The sequence below is a fragment of the Zonotrichia albicollis genome, chromosome 1, assembly GCF_047830755.1.
Source record: "Zonotrichia albicollis isolate bZonAlb1 chromosome 1, bZonAlb1.hap1, whole genome shotgun sequence".
In the NCBI taxonomy this organism is placed as follows: Eukaryota; Metazoa; Chordata; class Aves; order Passeriformes; family Passerellidae; genus Zonotrichia; species Zonotrichia albicollis.
The window spans coordinates 6424061-6436514 of record NC_133819.1 but is presented as its reverse complement, the minus strand read 5'-3'; the positions used below and the strand labels follow the sequence as shown (position 1 = coordinate 6436514).

At 43.0% G+C, this 12454-nt stretch overlaps 1 protein-coding gene across 4 annotated transcripts in view; it reads left to right on the top strand.

The window, feature by feature from the left end:
* PRKAG2 (protein kinase AMP-activated non-catalytic subunit gamma 2) overlaps positions 1-12454 on the top strand; it is a 223118-nt gene that overhangs the window by 74939 nt on the left and 135725 nt on the right. For 3 of the 4 annotated variants that reach the window (XM_005480431.4, XM_026796612.2, XM_005480432.3), the window contains one exon: positions 5889-6168. In XM_005480431.4, the coding sequence (XP_005480488.1) occupies positions 5889-6168 (280 nt within the window). Of the gene's footprint in view, positions 1-5888; positions 6247-12454 lie in introns of those variants that run through there. The other variant, XM_014269610.2, reaches the window with a different exon arrangement.

Genomic DNA, 12454 nt, shown 5'->3' with positions numbered 1-12454 from the left:
GGTGTTCTCAGCAGAGCTCTCTGATTTTTCTGGGCATGCAGCTCTGGCAGGACACTTCTCTCCCCTGAAGTTCAGTGCTCCTTAAATTTTGTGTTGAGACCAAAAATTTCTTCTTAGAGAGGACTTTATCAGGCAAAAAAAGGGAATGATCAGATTTCCAATATAAAGCAAAGGAACAAAAATAACGGTGTTGGGAAAGATTTTGCCTGTGGCAGGGCTGAGGTGGGTGGTGTGAGGATGACAAGAGACCAGTTTGTGGTGAAATATGAATCGTTTGCTATCTTAGCCCATTGCACTGGGGATTATCATATGGTAGTAAGTGTAGTGCGCTTCAATATTTCTTGTGAAATGAGATGAAGAATTGCAAGCCAGGTAAGAAAATAGGTGAAGGAAAAGATTGGTATTGAAAGGATGAGTGCTGGATGAAGGGACAGAACTGCTGGGGTTTCCCCAATGTCAATCCTGGGACTTTGCCAGTAAAACTGAAGCAAAAAAATAGAAGCTGAGCCACCGAATTTGTTGCAGATGCAAAGGAAATTGTTCATTTTTTTAATCATAGGGAGGGATCTTATACAGGAAGATCTGGATGACCTTCAGGGTGGATATTTCTTAACAGCACAAGATACAAAGTTGTTCACTTGATGTGTGTTAACCAGAGCAATAAGTAAAGCAGGTCAGGGAATGTTCTCTTGGTCTGAAGATAAAGGGTTTGGACACAATCCTGTTGCAGAGCCAAACTCTAGGCTAGGAGAAAGGAAGAAGAGATTAGGAAGAGAGAAATATTCCATCATCCAGATGAAATAACAGGGGCACTTTTCATAGTCTTATTCCTTGTAGTGAAATCTTCCAGAGCTGCTTGACTTTATGGTTCTTAAAATTCTCAAGAAATGGAATGCTAAGTCTGCTAGATGCCAAACACTGTAAGACAGGTCTCATTTTGTTGCTTTGTTTTCAACAGTGGCTAGTTCTAGATGTATTTTCATGCCTGTGATCACTTAGTGTGTAAAACTGGGCAAAATCTCTCCCTGGTCCCCAGCTGGGGATCATTTTGTGCTGCAAAGCATGAAAACTGATAACAACTTAGAGCATTTCAGGAGATGTTTTTTTTCTCAGTGCTGTGTGAGATAACCAGTTTAGCCTTGAACAAGTGCAGTTGGTCCCTAGAACCAGCACATCTGAGGTAGAACAGGGCTCTGCTGTGTTGCTTCACCTCCCTTGGGGAGCACATTGCTCTAGGGTAGGGTTACACTGGCACTGGCACCAAGCTGCTAATTTAGCCCTGCTCCAGCTCCTCTGCAGGCATAAGGTCAGGGGCTGACATTTCTCTCCAGCATAACCAGTTCTAAGATTTAAGGAGTCCAGTGTTGGGCAGAGAGCTCAAAGGTCCCATTTAGGCTTTGCACAAAACCCACACAAGAAATGTTTTGTCGTTGGTTGGTTGGTTTTTGTTTTGTCTTTTTGGTTTTTTTGGGGTTTTGTTTTGTTGAGTTTTTGGGGGAAGGCTTTGGTTTTTGTTTGTTTGCTTTTGTTGAGTTTTTTTAATAGCTGAACAGCCTTAGTACTTAAAAGAATTTTTCAATTTTTTATTAGATGTTATTTGTGCATTGATTAGTATTGTACTTGCATTGTGTGTTTGGATTCCTTATCTCCAAGAGGCAAATTTTCTGTTTGAGATAACATAAACCATAGCCCTGTGTGCATTTTTACTGTTTAGGTGTGTTCCATATTTCTGCCCATTCTCTCTTTACAGCTTCTCCTGGACCAGCACAAAGTGATTCACAGTGTTTACTAATGTGAGAAACTAGGGTGTAATACTTTTATTTTGCTGCTAAAGCTCAGCTGGGGGAATAGTTATCTTTCCAAAGCACATGTGGGAGTTTTCAGCCCACCTGGCTATCATAGCTTTAGGGAATGGGTCCAAAAACATTCAAAACAGGCTGGTGAATGATCTAGCTGTGTAACCTGCCTCTAGCATCGCTGCTAGAGTTGTCACACCAAGTCTGCATGGGCTGATGAGGTTTATTCCACACCAAAGATTATTCTGCATTCCCAGCTGAAGCATGAAAATGAGCATTGCCTTATGACTTTTGGATATGCTGTGATAACTGTTGCTGCTGATTTTACTTGCAGAAGTACCTAATAATCTTTTAAAACTTGCAATCCATTAGCCACAAATGATATTCTAAGCAAGCAATCCTGTTGTAATTCCCCAAGCAAAATCACAAGTGTTTGCCCACCGTGATTGTGGGTGTAACCTGTGTGTAATTAACAGGCTGGGGAGGAATTCAATGCAGTAATTTCCTTTAATTTGGTAGCATGCACATGTGTATTTAGCAGTGTGCCCCTGGTGCTCTGACAATTAATTAATTCATCTGCCTGGCACGATGGAGAGAAAGCAACTGGTTGTGATTGCAGTAAATAAAAACACCCTGCTGCTTCTGCTCAGAATTTGAGAACAATTTGTTTTTGTGTCTGGCTTGCACGTACAAGGCAATACTGACCTTTTTTACAAATTGCTGTTTGACATTCTGCATCTCTACAATTGCTTTAGTGTGTAAGGACACAGCAGTTGTTTTGAAGTGTTTCCTATCAGTGTGTCAGTTTAACCAAACAAGCATGCAAAAAAAAAGTTAACAGGAAGCATTAAGGGTAGTGCCAGAATGAGGTCCTTGGCTTTACAAATGTCATGGCTTGTCACTTCAGGTAAAAATATAATGAGCTTGCCATCCTGAAAACATATCTAAACTACAGCAGCAGTGGCAGATTTGTATCATGACTAAAATAAGCTAGAAAATGTTCTTACTCTCGACTTTCAGGCAGTAGATTTGGCAGCAGACCTATTTAAATTGCAATGCAGAAGGAGGTGCCATTGTGCTACTTGGTTGCTTCTGAACTGTGTAGTTGTGAAGAGAACAAGGCATAAGTAGTCTCAGATGATTTACAGATGATATTTTAGTAAAGGTAATGAGCTTTTATGAGAAAGCTGTCACTTTGGGACTGTTTTACCCATGACAAACGTGCAATTTGTTTATTAATTTCCTATAGCGTGGTTATTATTCCTGGTCTCAGTTGAGGGACTGTGCCCTATTGTTCTTGATAAATACTCTCTGGGAGACAGTCTGAGTACTGGAAGACTTAGAGTGGGAATAAAGGAGATACAGTCCTCATGGCAGAATAGATTTATAATTTAGAATGAGTCTTCAAGATTGCACATAGAATCCATGACAGAGCTAGGAGGCAAACCTCAGCCTCAGGCAACTGCATTAAGCATGAAACACTGCTTTTTTCTTCTCAGGTGGAGACTGTCCAGAGTCTGTTGTTGTTTTTGGTAGTTGCTATTGCTTCAGTTAGAATTGATTTATCTTTTTCAAAAACTTCCCCTTGAGGGCAACTGCTCCCCTAATTCATCTGTAAAAGGACAGGTATATGTTTGAGACATTTTTGCCCAGATTGTCAAAAACAGGAATGCAGTTATAAAAAAAGTTGTTCTGTCTCTTGTCAGACATCTCTGTGCTGTGCAGGGGAACACAGAGCAGAATTCATCATCTAACCAGGGCTGTGCTGGCACAAGTCTGTGCCCCTCTCATGACCCACACTATTTGGATCCATCTCCCAGACAAGGTGCCACTTGCCCTTGGGGTTAGAAACCTTCCCAAAAGGGAGATTGCAATCTCTGCAGGCCTTTCTGCAGTTCCACACATCAGGACCAGCTCCAGCTCTGTCCCATCCCAAGTGGAAAGAGGAGCTGGTCCAAAGTGTGTGTGCAGGACACAGAAAGGTCTGCAAGAAGGGGGACCCTGGGTTATGGAGGGAGCAGCTATTTGGCCATTATGCTGCTTGTGCATATTTCTCTACCTCTGTTTTGGAGCTGTGAATAAACATTATTTTGAAAAGAGAGTTATTTGCATGGGTTTTAAACGTTGCTGACCATTTTTAGTTGGGTTCATACACACAAGCCCTTCACTGGCCCAAAGCAGAGCATATGTGCCTATGAGGTTTCCTTTCATCTCAGTCATCCTAATGAAAGATGCCATTTTTCCCTAAAATGACTCCCATGGCAGCAATGCCTTTACCTAACTGGACTGACAGACATCAGGAGGCATCTTCACAGTCCTGTCCCATCCCTCCTGGTTTGTGTTGAGTGATTGGGCAGAGGGGAGCAGGCATGCTGGGAACTGGGGGCACATCCACCTTGGCCTAAGCAATCCCTGGTGGCCTGGAACCCACTGCTGCCTCCTGCCAGGAACAGAGCCCTTCATTCATGGGAAATGCCCCCAGCTAAAACAGCAGCCTCATACCCACAGAACTGCTTTGTGCTTCCAGAAGGAAATTAAACTCTCCATATAGCCCAGGCACGTGGAAATCCCACAGAGGTTTTGGGTCAGCTTCTGTTAATTGTATGGGGAGGTGAATTTAATCTTAGTCCCTTTTTTTGTTGTTTGTTTTTCTGGGTTCTTTTCCCCCCCTCACTGGGTGAGCCTGCACAGTGCAGAGCTGTGCTGTGCACAGATATTTACACTGCTGGAAAGGCAGCACAGGTCCCAAAAGGGATCCAGCTGTTAGAAAGGTCATTTCCCAGCTCAGGTAATTAGCAGGAACATCATCACTCTAAAATGGCTCCTCTATTTTTGGGATAGCATTTGCAATCCCACAGTTATGGCTGTGGCCAGCAGCATGGAGGCCTCTCAGGCACCTGGGGACTTGTATGCTGTGCTGAGTCACATCATGGGATGGAGATTTAAGAGCTGTAGGTGGGTGCTTAAATTCATGGGGAAGACTTTGGGGCACTGTGTTTCCTTAACCACAATCATTCATTGCCTTAAATAAATTCATTGCCAGGCATCTTTGATTTGAAAAGGGGTTTGTGACAGATAAAAGTGTGACCATGTTCACAGGGGTCTTAGGATGAAGAAAGAGACGAGGCTCTGACTCCATGTTTCAGAAGGCTTGATTTATTATTTTATTATATATATTACATTAAAACTATACTAAAAGAATAGAAGAAAGGATTTCATCAGAAGGCTAGCTAAGAATAGAATAAGAAAGAATGATAAAAAAGGTTTGTGGCTTGGACTCTCTGTCTGAGCCAGCTGACTGTGATTGGCCATTAACTAGAAACAACCACATGAGACCAATCACAGATGCACCTGTTGCATTCCACTGCAGCAGATAATCATTGTTTACATTTTGTTCCTGAGGCCTCTCAGCTTCTCAGGAGAAAAAATCCTAAAGAAAGGATTTATCATAAAAGATGTCTGTGACAATAAAAGCAGTAGGCAAATTCCTGTATTATATGTGTGATAATAAAATGTATGCACACTTTGAAATTGTTTTGTGAAATTCAGGGTGTTTTTAGGAGCAAGGGGCAGCACAAGGCCAGAGAGGTGGCACACACACACACCTGGGTGTCAGTGGAGGCAGATGCTGGGGTGTAGGGGGATACACTGTGGGTAAATGAAGGTGGTATAGAATGTAATCTTATCCCCTAAAGAGTTGCAGCTGAACCAATTACTAAAGATTAGGAGCAGGCCTGATGCTAACAGGCCACAGCTGTAGCCAATAAGAACAGTGTTATAAAAGAGTGGATTGTTGGGAACTGGAGTCAGTTGGCTGCTGTGAGGATGAGGACGAGTCAGTGCCTAGAGGAGATGCTTACAAGAAACATCAAGGAGGTGTGAAACTCTGGTAATATGGAATCTTTGCAATGTAATGACAATAGAACTCTTGCACTATAATGACAACACTGGGGATGGTGACCTCTGGCTAATCCATCATCCCAACAAGTAGAAGTTGGCTCTGTTGAGAAGAGATCAGAGATCCTGGAGGCCTGAACTGCACTGAATTAATGGAAATTTTTCTTTTTTTCTTCCTTCTTCTCTCCTCCTCAGGTGGATGAAAGCTACTCAGCTGGCAGCCCTTCCAAAGGCCTTTTCTCCAAGGGGCTCCAGAACCGACCTTCCAGCCCTGTTTCTGCCCCTGTGAGATCCAAGCACAGTCCTGGCTCACCCAAAACAGTGTTCCCCTTCCCCTACCAGGAGTCTCCCCCTCGCTCCCCACGCCGAATGAGCTTCAGTGGCATCTTCAGGTCCTCCTCCAAAGAGTCTTCCCCCAATTCTAACCCGTCTACCTCTCCTGGGGGCATCAAGTTTTTCTCCAGATCAAGAAAAAGTAAGAAATTGCTCATGTTATTTCAGGAAGATACACGGTACCTCTGGGCTTGGCCCATGCTTTACCTGCGGTAGTGAAGTAAGTGCAGATGAGGCATGTGCTAATTGTTCCTTATCTCTTTCTTTGACCATGTCTTGTGGGTTTCTGAAGTGGTGGCCTTTAGGTTTGACTTCTGCAGGGCCATGGGCACCTCCACAGGACTGAGGTTGGAAATCACACTCCTGTGCTTTGTTTAGAAATCTTTTGTCCCCATTAGTGGGAGTTTTCTGGGTGGTTTCAGCAATGCTAGTGCTAAGACTTGAGAACAGCTGGAAACATTCATGGGATGTGTGGTGGAAGTGGGCACTGATGATGCCACTCAGGAGTTACAGGTTCTGTAGACCCCAAAGGGAATTTCAGCTTTGTTCTTTAATTGGTATTTATTTGTCCAATTGTAGCAAGGACAAATTTATTTCCATCCAACCTTTGCTGGATGGGAAAAATTTAATTTGTTTCAGTCAAATTACCATTAAGGGGGTATTTGAGCTCCTCTGCAGGAATATGAAAGGCATAGCAAACCTCCTTGGCTCAGAACACTTGCTATATACAGCTTTATACTGGGCAAAGATTTTAGCTCTCCAGAAACCTAGGTGCTATTAACACACTGCTAGAACTCAGAAATGAGCAGGATTGAGAATGTGCTTCAATTTCTAAACTTTCTTACTGAACAAAGTTTCCCTGTGCTGGTAACAAACCAAACCTGGTCTGCATGAGGGTTTAGTGGCTGTGGGAAAGGAGCAGAGTTATAGGGGAAAGAGAGGAGTAATGTCTTGCTGGATTGTGAGACCACTGTGAGTTTTCTGTCTGTAAACAGAAGAAATAATGAAAAATTGTTGACAAATCTTCTGTGACAATGTAGGTACAGAATTGATAATTCATATACCTGTGTTGGGCTATGTGTTTCCTGCAATGTATTGATAATTTTCAGTGACTTTAAATAGTAGAGTTTCTCATTTTTCTTTATGAGAATTCATCTTAAAATCATTGGCTTTAAGCAGAACAAGTTATTCCACAATGATTTGTCCCCAAGAACACAGCAATACAAAGCCATGCACGATTTTTCTCTTTGTTTAGCAGAAGTGTTGCTGAAGGTTAATTGAAATGGTATCTTTTCCACTCCTTGCTTCTCTCTAAAACACCATCAGGAGACTGAAAGTAGGAGCCAGTGTTTCTGAAGGACTCAGAGAAAGCTCTAAACATCTATTCAAGGACATTTGTTCATCCCTGCTTGAAGCTCAAGTACGCTTTTTATGCTCCCCTCTTGTTAAAACTTTACAATATTTAAAATCCATTTAAGCTCTTCTTGCTTGTCCACATAAGTTCAAATATGGCCTTTCCATTTTGGCAGTGTTCTGCTGATGGAGTGAGCAGAGAAGGGATCTCTGCTGCATGAATAGCAGCAATTTAGACTGCAGAGCAAAAAAGCCATCCTGGGACCTTGTAATCAACTTGTCAACGCAGCCAGCACTATTTAAGTCCTAGCTAGGTACAACAGAATATTAAATAAAGGAATCTTCCAGGAGTCAGCAAAATCCTTTTGATAAGGTCACATCAGTGCCTCAGGAGCAGGCTTGGAATGGGGCCATGCTATATTTGAGCCAACAGAAAATATCCATGACCCTGCTGCTCTGGGAGCCCTGCAGGAATTGCACTGGGTGCTCGTGCTGTTTTGTTCTTAAGACAAAAGAAAAAGCCCCTTGGAAAGGGTGTGCTGATTTTAATTGGTGTTTAAATTGATAACTCTTCTCTTCTTTTTGCAAAACAGGACATTTATTGTCCTTTCACAGCATTTAGCTCTCTTACAGTGAGTCTAATGCAGACACCTCCCCTTCACTGCCTCATCAAAGTGGATTTTATCCGGAATGTGCTAAATAGGGGGCAGCAATGAATTACACACTTAGAGTTTACTATATTTAATTAACTTTGATAAGATTTTATACAGCAAAATCCTTTCAGGACTTCTGGAAAAGTACAGGTTATCATTCCTGCTGTATTGTATTTTTGCAAGCAACACTTCTGCATTCTGCTACTTTGCAAATAGAGTAACCCCATGTGCTACAGAAGAGTAAGTTAATTGGTTGTGTGCTACTCAAAACAAGGTCTCTGTGGCTTGAACAGCATTTCCTGAGATACAAGACTTCTCAGGCGCTCCTCAGACCAGATACCTCAGCCTTTTGGAGAGGTGCTGTGCTGAAGGGCTCTGAGAAAAGCTGAACCAGCACGTGACTCCACATTTCTAAAGGTGCTTAAATGCTCCACTGCTCAAAATTGTCACAACCTATGTGATTAAAATCCCATTTTCTCAAACAGTTTGGGATGCCTGTGTTCAAAGTGAATGAGGCTCAAGTTGTTTTATCAGTTCTCAGACTGTGAGTGCATTGAGATCAGCTGTGTTTGCTGCCTTTACATCCCTGCTGGTTCTGGATTAATTGCACTAAAATGAAAATTAACAGATTGCACTCTGAGGATCACCAACAGGTCAAGGGAGGTCATCCTCCCCCTCTGCTTGGCACCAGTGAGACACGTCAGCAGTGCTGGGTCCAGCTGTGGCTCCCCAGTACAGGGTGGGGACATACTGGTCCAGCAAAGGCCTTGGCACTGGGGCTGCAGCCCCACAGTGGTGGAGGGGGAGGAAGGAAAAGGAGGGGAAGAATTTTGTGCTGTCTTCAGTTTCCTAATGGGGTTAGGACAAAACAGTGCCAGCCCCTTCAGGGGTGCCCAGAGAAAGTGTAGGAGTGAGGAGGGAAGTGCCAGGAACATGTAGGGAAAATGTTCTTGGAGGGGCTGGTGTGGCAGCAAGGCTCCAGAGGGGCTCTGGAATTGCTGCCCTGACAGATTTTAATAAATTGACTGGACTAGGCTCTGAGCAGCCCAGTTTAAAGTTGCTTTGAGCAGGGATCAGAGCAGAGATCTGCAGATGTCCCTCCCAGCTGTGGCTCTTCTGGGAAACTCTGTACTGGAGTCTTCCCTTTGGGTTTACTGCAAATCTGTGTTTTATCCAGGCAATCAGCAATTAAAAAAAAAAAGGCAGATAAAAGTTCACAGGGACCTGGGGTTTGTTTTGTCCCCCACTTTATTTGAAAGGAGTCTGTGCTGCACTCCTTTCCTGTCATCATCAGTGTGTGGGGGAAAGTAGGTGCAGTCCTTGTTTTAAATAACATAGCCCATCTTCCCTCCACTTCCTCCTCCCACACATTGTTCAAAACATAGACTAACCTGTTACTCTGCATATTCCTTGTTTTTCTTGGAAGCAGCTTCTTCCTAGCTTGTTTTCATTTTAAAGACTATGTGTGGTATTTGCAGCACTTGCTTTCCCATGTAGTTGCTCTTTTCCCAGCTAAGTTATTTTGCCTTTTTGAATATACACAGTTTAGGAAGGGCTAGGGTAGGACAGTGGTAAAACAGAAAGTGATTTGTAGATGTGAAACTTAAAATATTTTCCACTTCAGGCTGGGAGTTTAAAGATTTTGCTCATCTTCAGTGTTTTATCATAGGTTTCAGCACTATCCAATAACTCATCTTTGTGCCTCTTCCCTTTGGTTACCCCATCTGGTCATAACCTCACAGCTCTGATCTGACAAAAGATTTGCCTTGAAAGAAAAAATACCTTCCCACAACATGTACTTGGCTGGCAGCCACTTCAGGTAGTTCATAAATAACAGCAGCAAACTGCTGCTTGGGGCTTCACATTGAGCCTCCCACCTCTGCAAAAAATCCACCTCAGGCCCCTGCAGAGGCTCTGCAGTGATATTTTTGGGTGAGCTGTGTTCATGGCCACTGGTGCAGCCCCTTCACTTTGAGAAGTTCACTGCAGAAAAATCCAAGACAGCTCTTTGTGTGCTGAGTTTGTGTACAAGTGCTCTGAAATTGTAATCATCAAATTATTTTAATTTTTAATTTCTTTTTTTGTTTGAGAATTTCTTTGCACCAGCACTGTTAGACTAACAGAAGAAAACTGAATATGGATTGGGGGTGAATTTAGCCTGGCTTTGAGGTGAATATGAGTATGAGGCTATGGGGGGACACTGAAGATGGATTGGGGGTGAATTAAGCTTTGAGGGGTGTAGAGGACTGTCTAGAGCTGTTCCCTGCACTGTGATGCTTGGTAAATGCATTCCCTCAGTGCTGCTCACCTTGCATCTCCCAGAGCCAGGTGATTTCTGCAAGTGGAGATTGGCCCCAGCAGCTGGACCCAGAGCTGGCTTCAGCCTGCAACAATCCAGCACTGTGTGTGCACATCAAAGGACAGGAAAGGTGGTTGGGATTTATTGGGATGCAGTGGAAAATGTCGGAGCTGGGTGTGACATCAAAGCAGAGAATAAGAGATGGATACCACCCTGATTTTGGCTGGGATAGAGTTCATTTTCCTTCTAGTGGCTGGTACAGTGCTGTGGTTTGGATTCTGTATGAAAATAATGTTGGTAACTGCACTGGATTTGTGTGGCCAGGATTTTGGAACTACAGGAGTGTCTTCTGGAAGCTTCTCCCACGTCCAACAGAGCCAGTGCCAGATGGCTCTGAGAAGGACCCACTGCTGGACCAGGCTGAGCCCCTCAGCAGTAGTGGTAGCACCTCTGGAATAACATTTAAAAATGGGAAAATATCCTGCACAATTGAGGATGTACAGCTCAGTACCACCAGCAGCAGTGTGGGCACATGAGCAGCCATGGAACATTAAAATAATTACATTTTAATTGGTGTGAGTGCATTAGTGTGACCTGCAACTTGCAGGGAGCTTCTACAGAGCTGACACTGATTTCACAGATTTTCTTCAGCAACAACAGGAGCAAAGGGTGAGTGAAGAGTGCAAGTTGAAGTTTGAGGGGCTGTGAAAACTGATTTTAAAATTGTCATTGTGGGACTGCTTCCCAGTTTGTTTTAGCTCAAAACTGCAGGAACTGCTCTCGTGGGGCACAAGTTGGGACCTGCTGCTCCAGGACATGGCTCAGTCCTGGCTGCAGTGGGCAGACACTTCCCATGTGTGTCACTTTTGTGAGGTGCAATGCCAAGAGAAAGCAGTGACACATCTCAGTAAAGCAAACTGAGGTGATCCAAAGTAAACACAGGAGCATGACCTGGGAAGAAGCACAATGCAGATGTCACTTTTCTTGCATGAGCTCTCCCTGCACAGCCAAAACATGAACAAATAAATGAGAACCGCTTTATTTCACTGAGTGGAAATCAGGGAGCTACTCCTGCAGATAGGCTAAAATCAAGTACCCTGAATATTTTCTTAGAAGTAGATGGTTGTATGAAATTTAGTTCATTAAAATGTACCTTTTTTGATGGGTCTGAGTGCCTCATTTGAAGGACATCAGAGCTTTTTCCAGTGCTGCTTCCCCTTCTGAAACAATTGGCTCAAGTAACAAACAGCAATGCTCATCACACATTAATGATGCTGTCAGTTTTACCAGTAAAGGACATGAATTAAAAGGTTTCCAGTGACCTAAAGCTTTGGGTTGAGGTGCATGGGATCAAAAGATAAATTTAGCTCAGAATTAAAAATTCCTTATGGAACTTGAAATTGAAAATTACACAGCTTTGAAACATCTTTATGCTGGTGGTCAGATTTGGATCACTGTGAATTTTCACTGCACTTGAGAAAGGAAATGTTTTTCAATATAAAGTTTTAGTGTTCTGCTTCCTCTTAATACTTTTTTCTCCTATTCAATACAATTAACAGTGGTGCCTGAAGCAATCCATAAGGAGGACTCCTGGTGCTCCCATAATAATGGTCCAGATGGTATTTTGCTCAAAAGACTATGAGAAGCAAGACAGAATGGTTGTCATTTACCTTATTCATTCTAATAATTTATTTTCTTGTAGAACACCTAGTGGTTAGAGGATGCCCTCTGTGAGAAAAGCCCATGGCTGTACTAGTTTTTACCCATAGATGGTGCAAGTAGCTCTCATTTGCAGTAACCCGGGGAAGGATTTGGGGAAACCCTGCCACACAGCCAGAGTGTGCTCTGATGCCTCAAAGGCCTTAGTACTGAAGTTGATCTCTGCTAAATTTTTTCTTCAAGCATTGGACTGAAGTTCATTCCCTCCCAAGATTTTACTCCATGTTTGTGACTGTGTTCACAGGGGTCTCAGGTGGAGGGAAGAGACAAGGATTTGACTCCTTGTTTCAGAAGGCTTGATTTATTATTTTATGATCTATTACATTAAAATTAAATTAAAATTACATTCAGAACTGGCTGCATGGCTGGGCCCAGAGAGTGGTGGTGAATGGTGCTGCATCCAG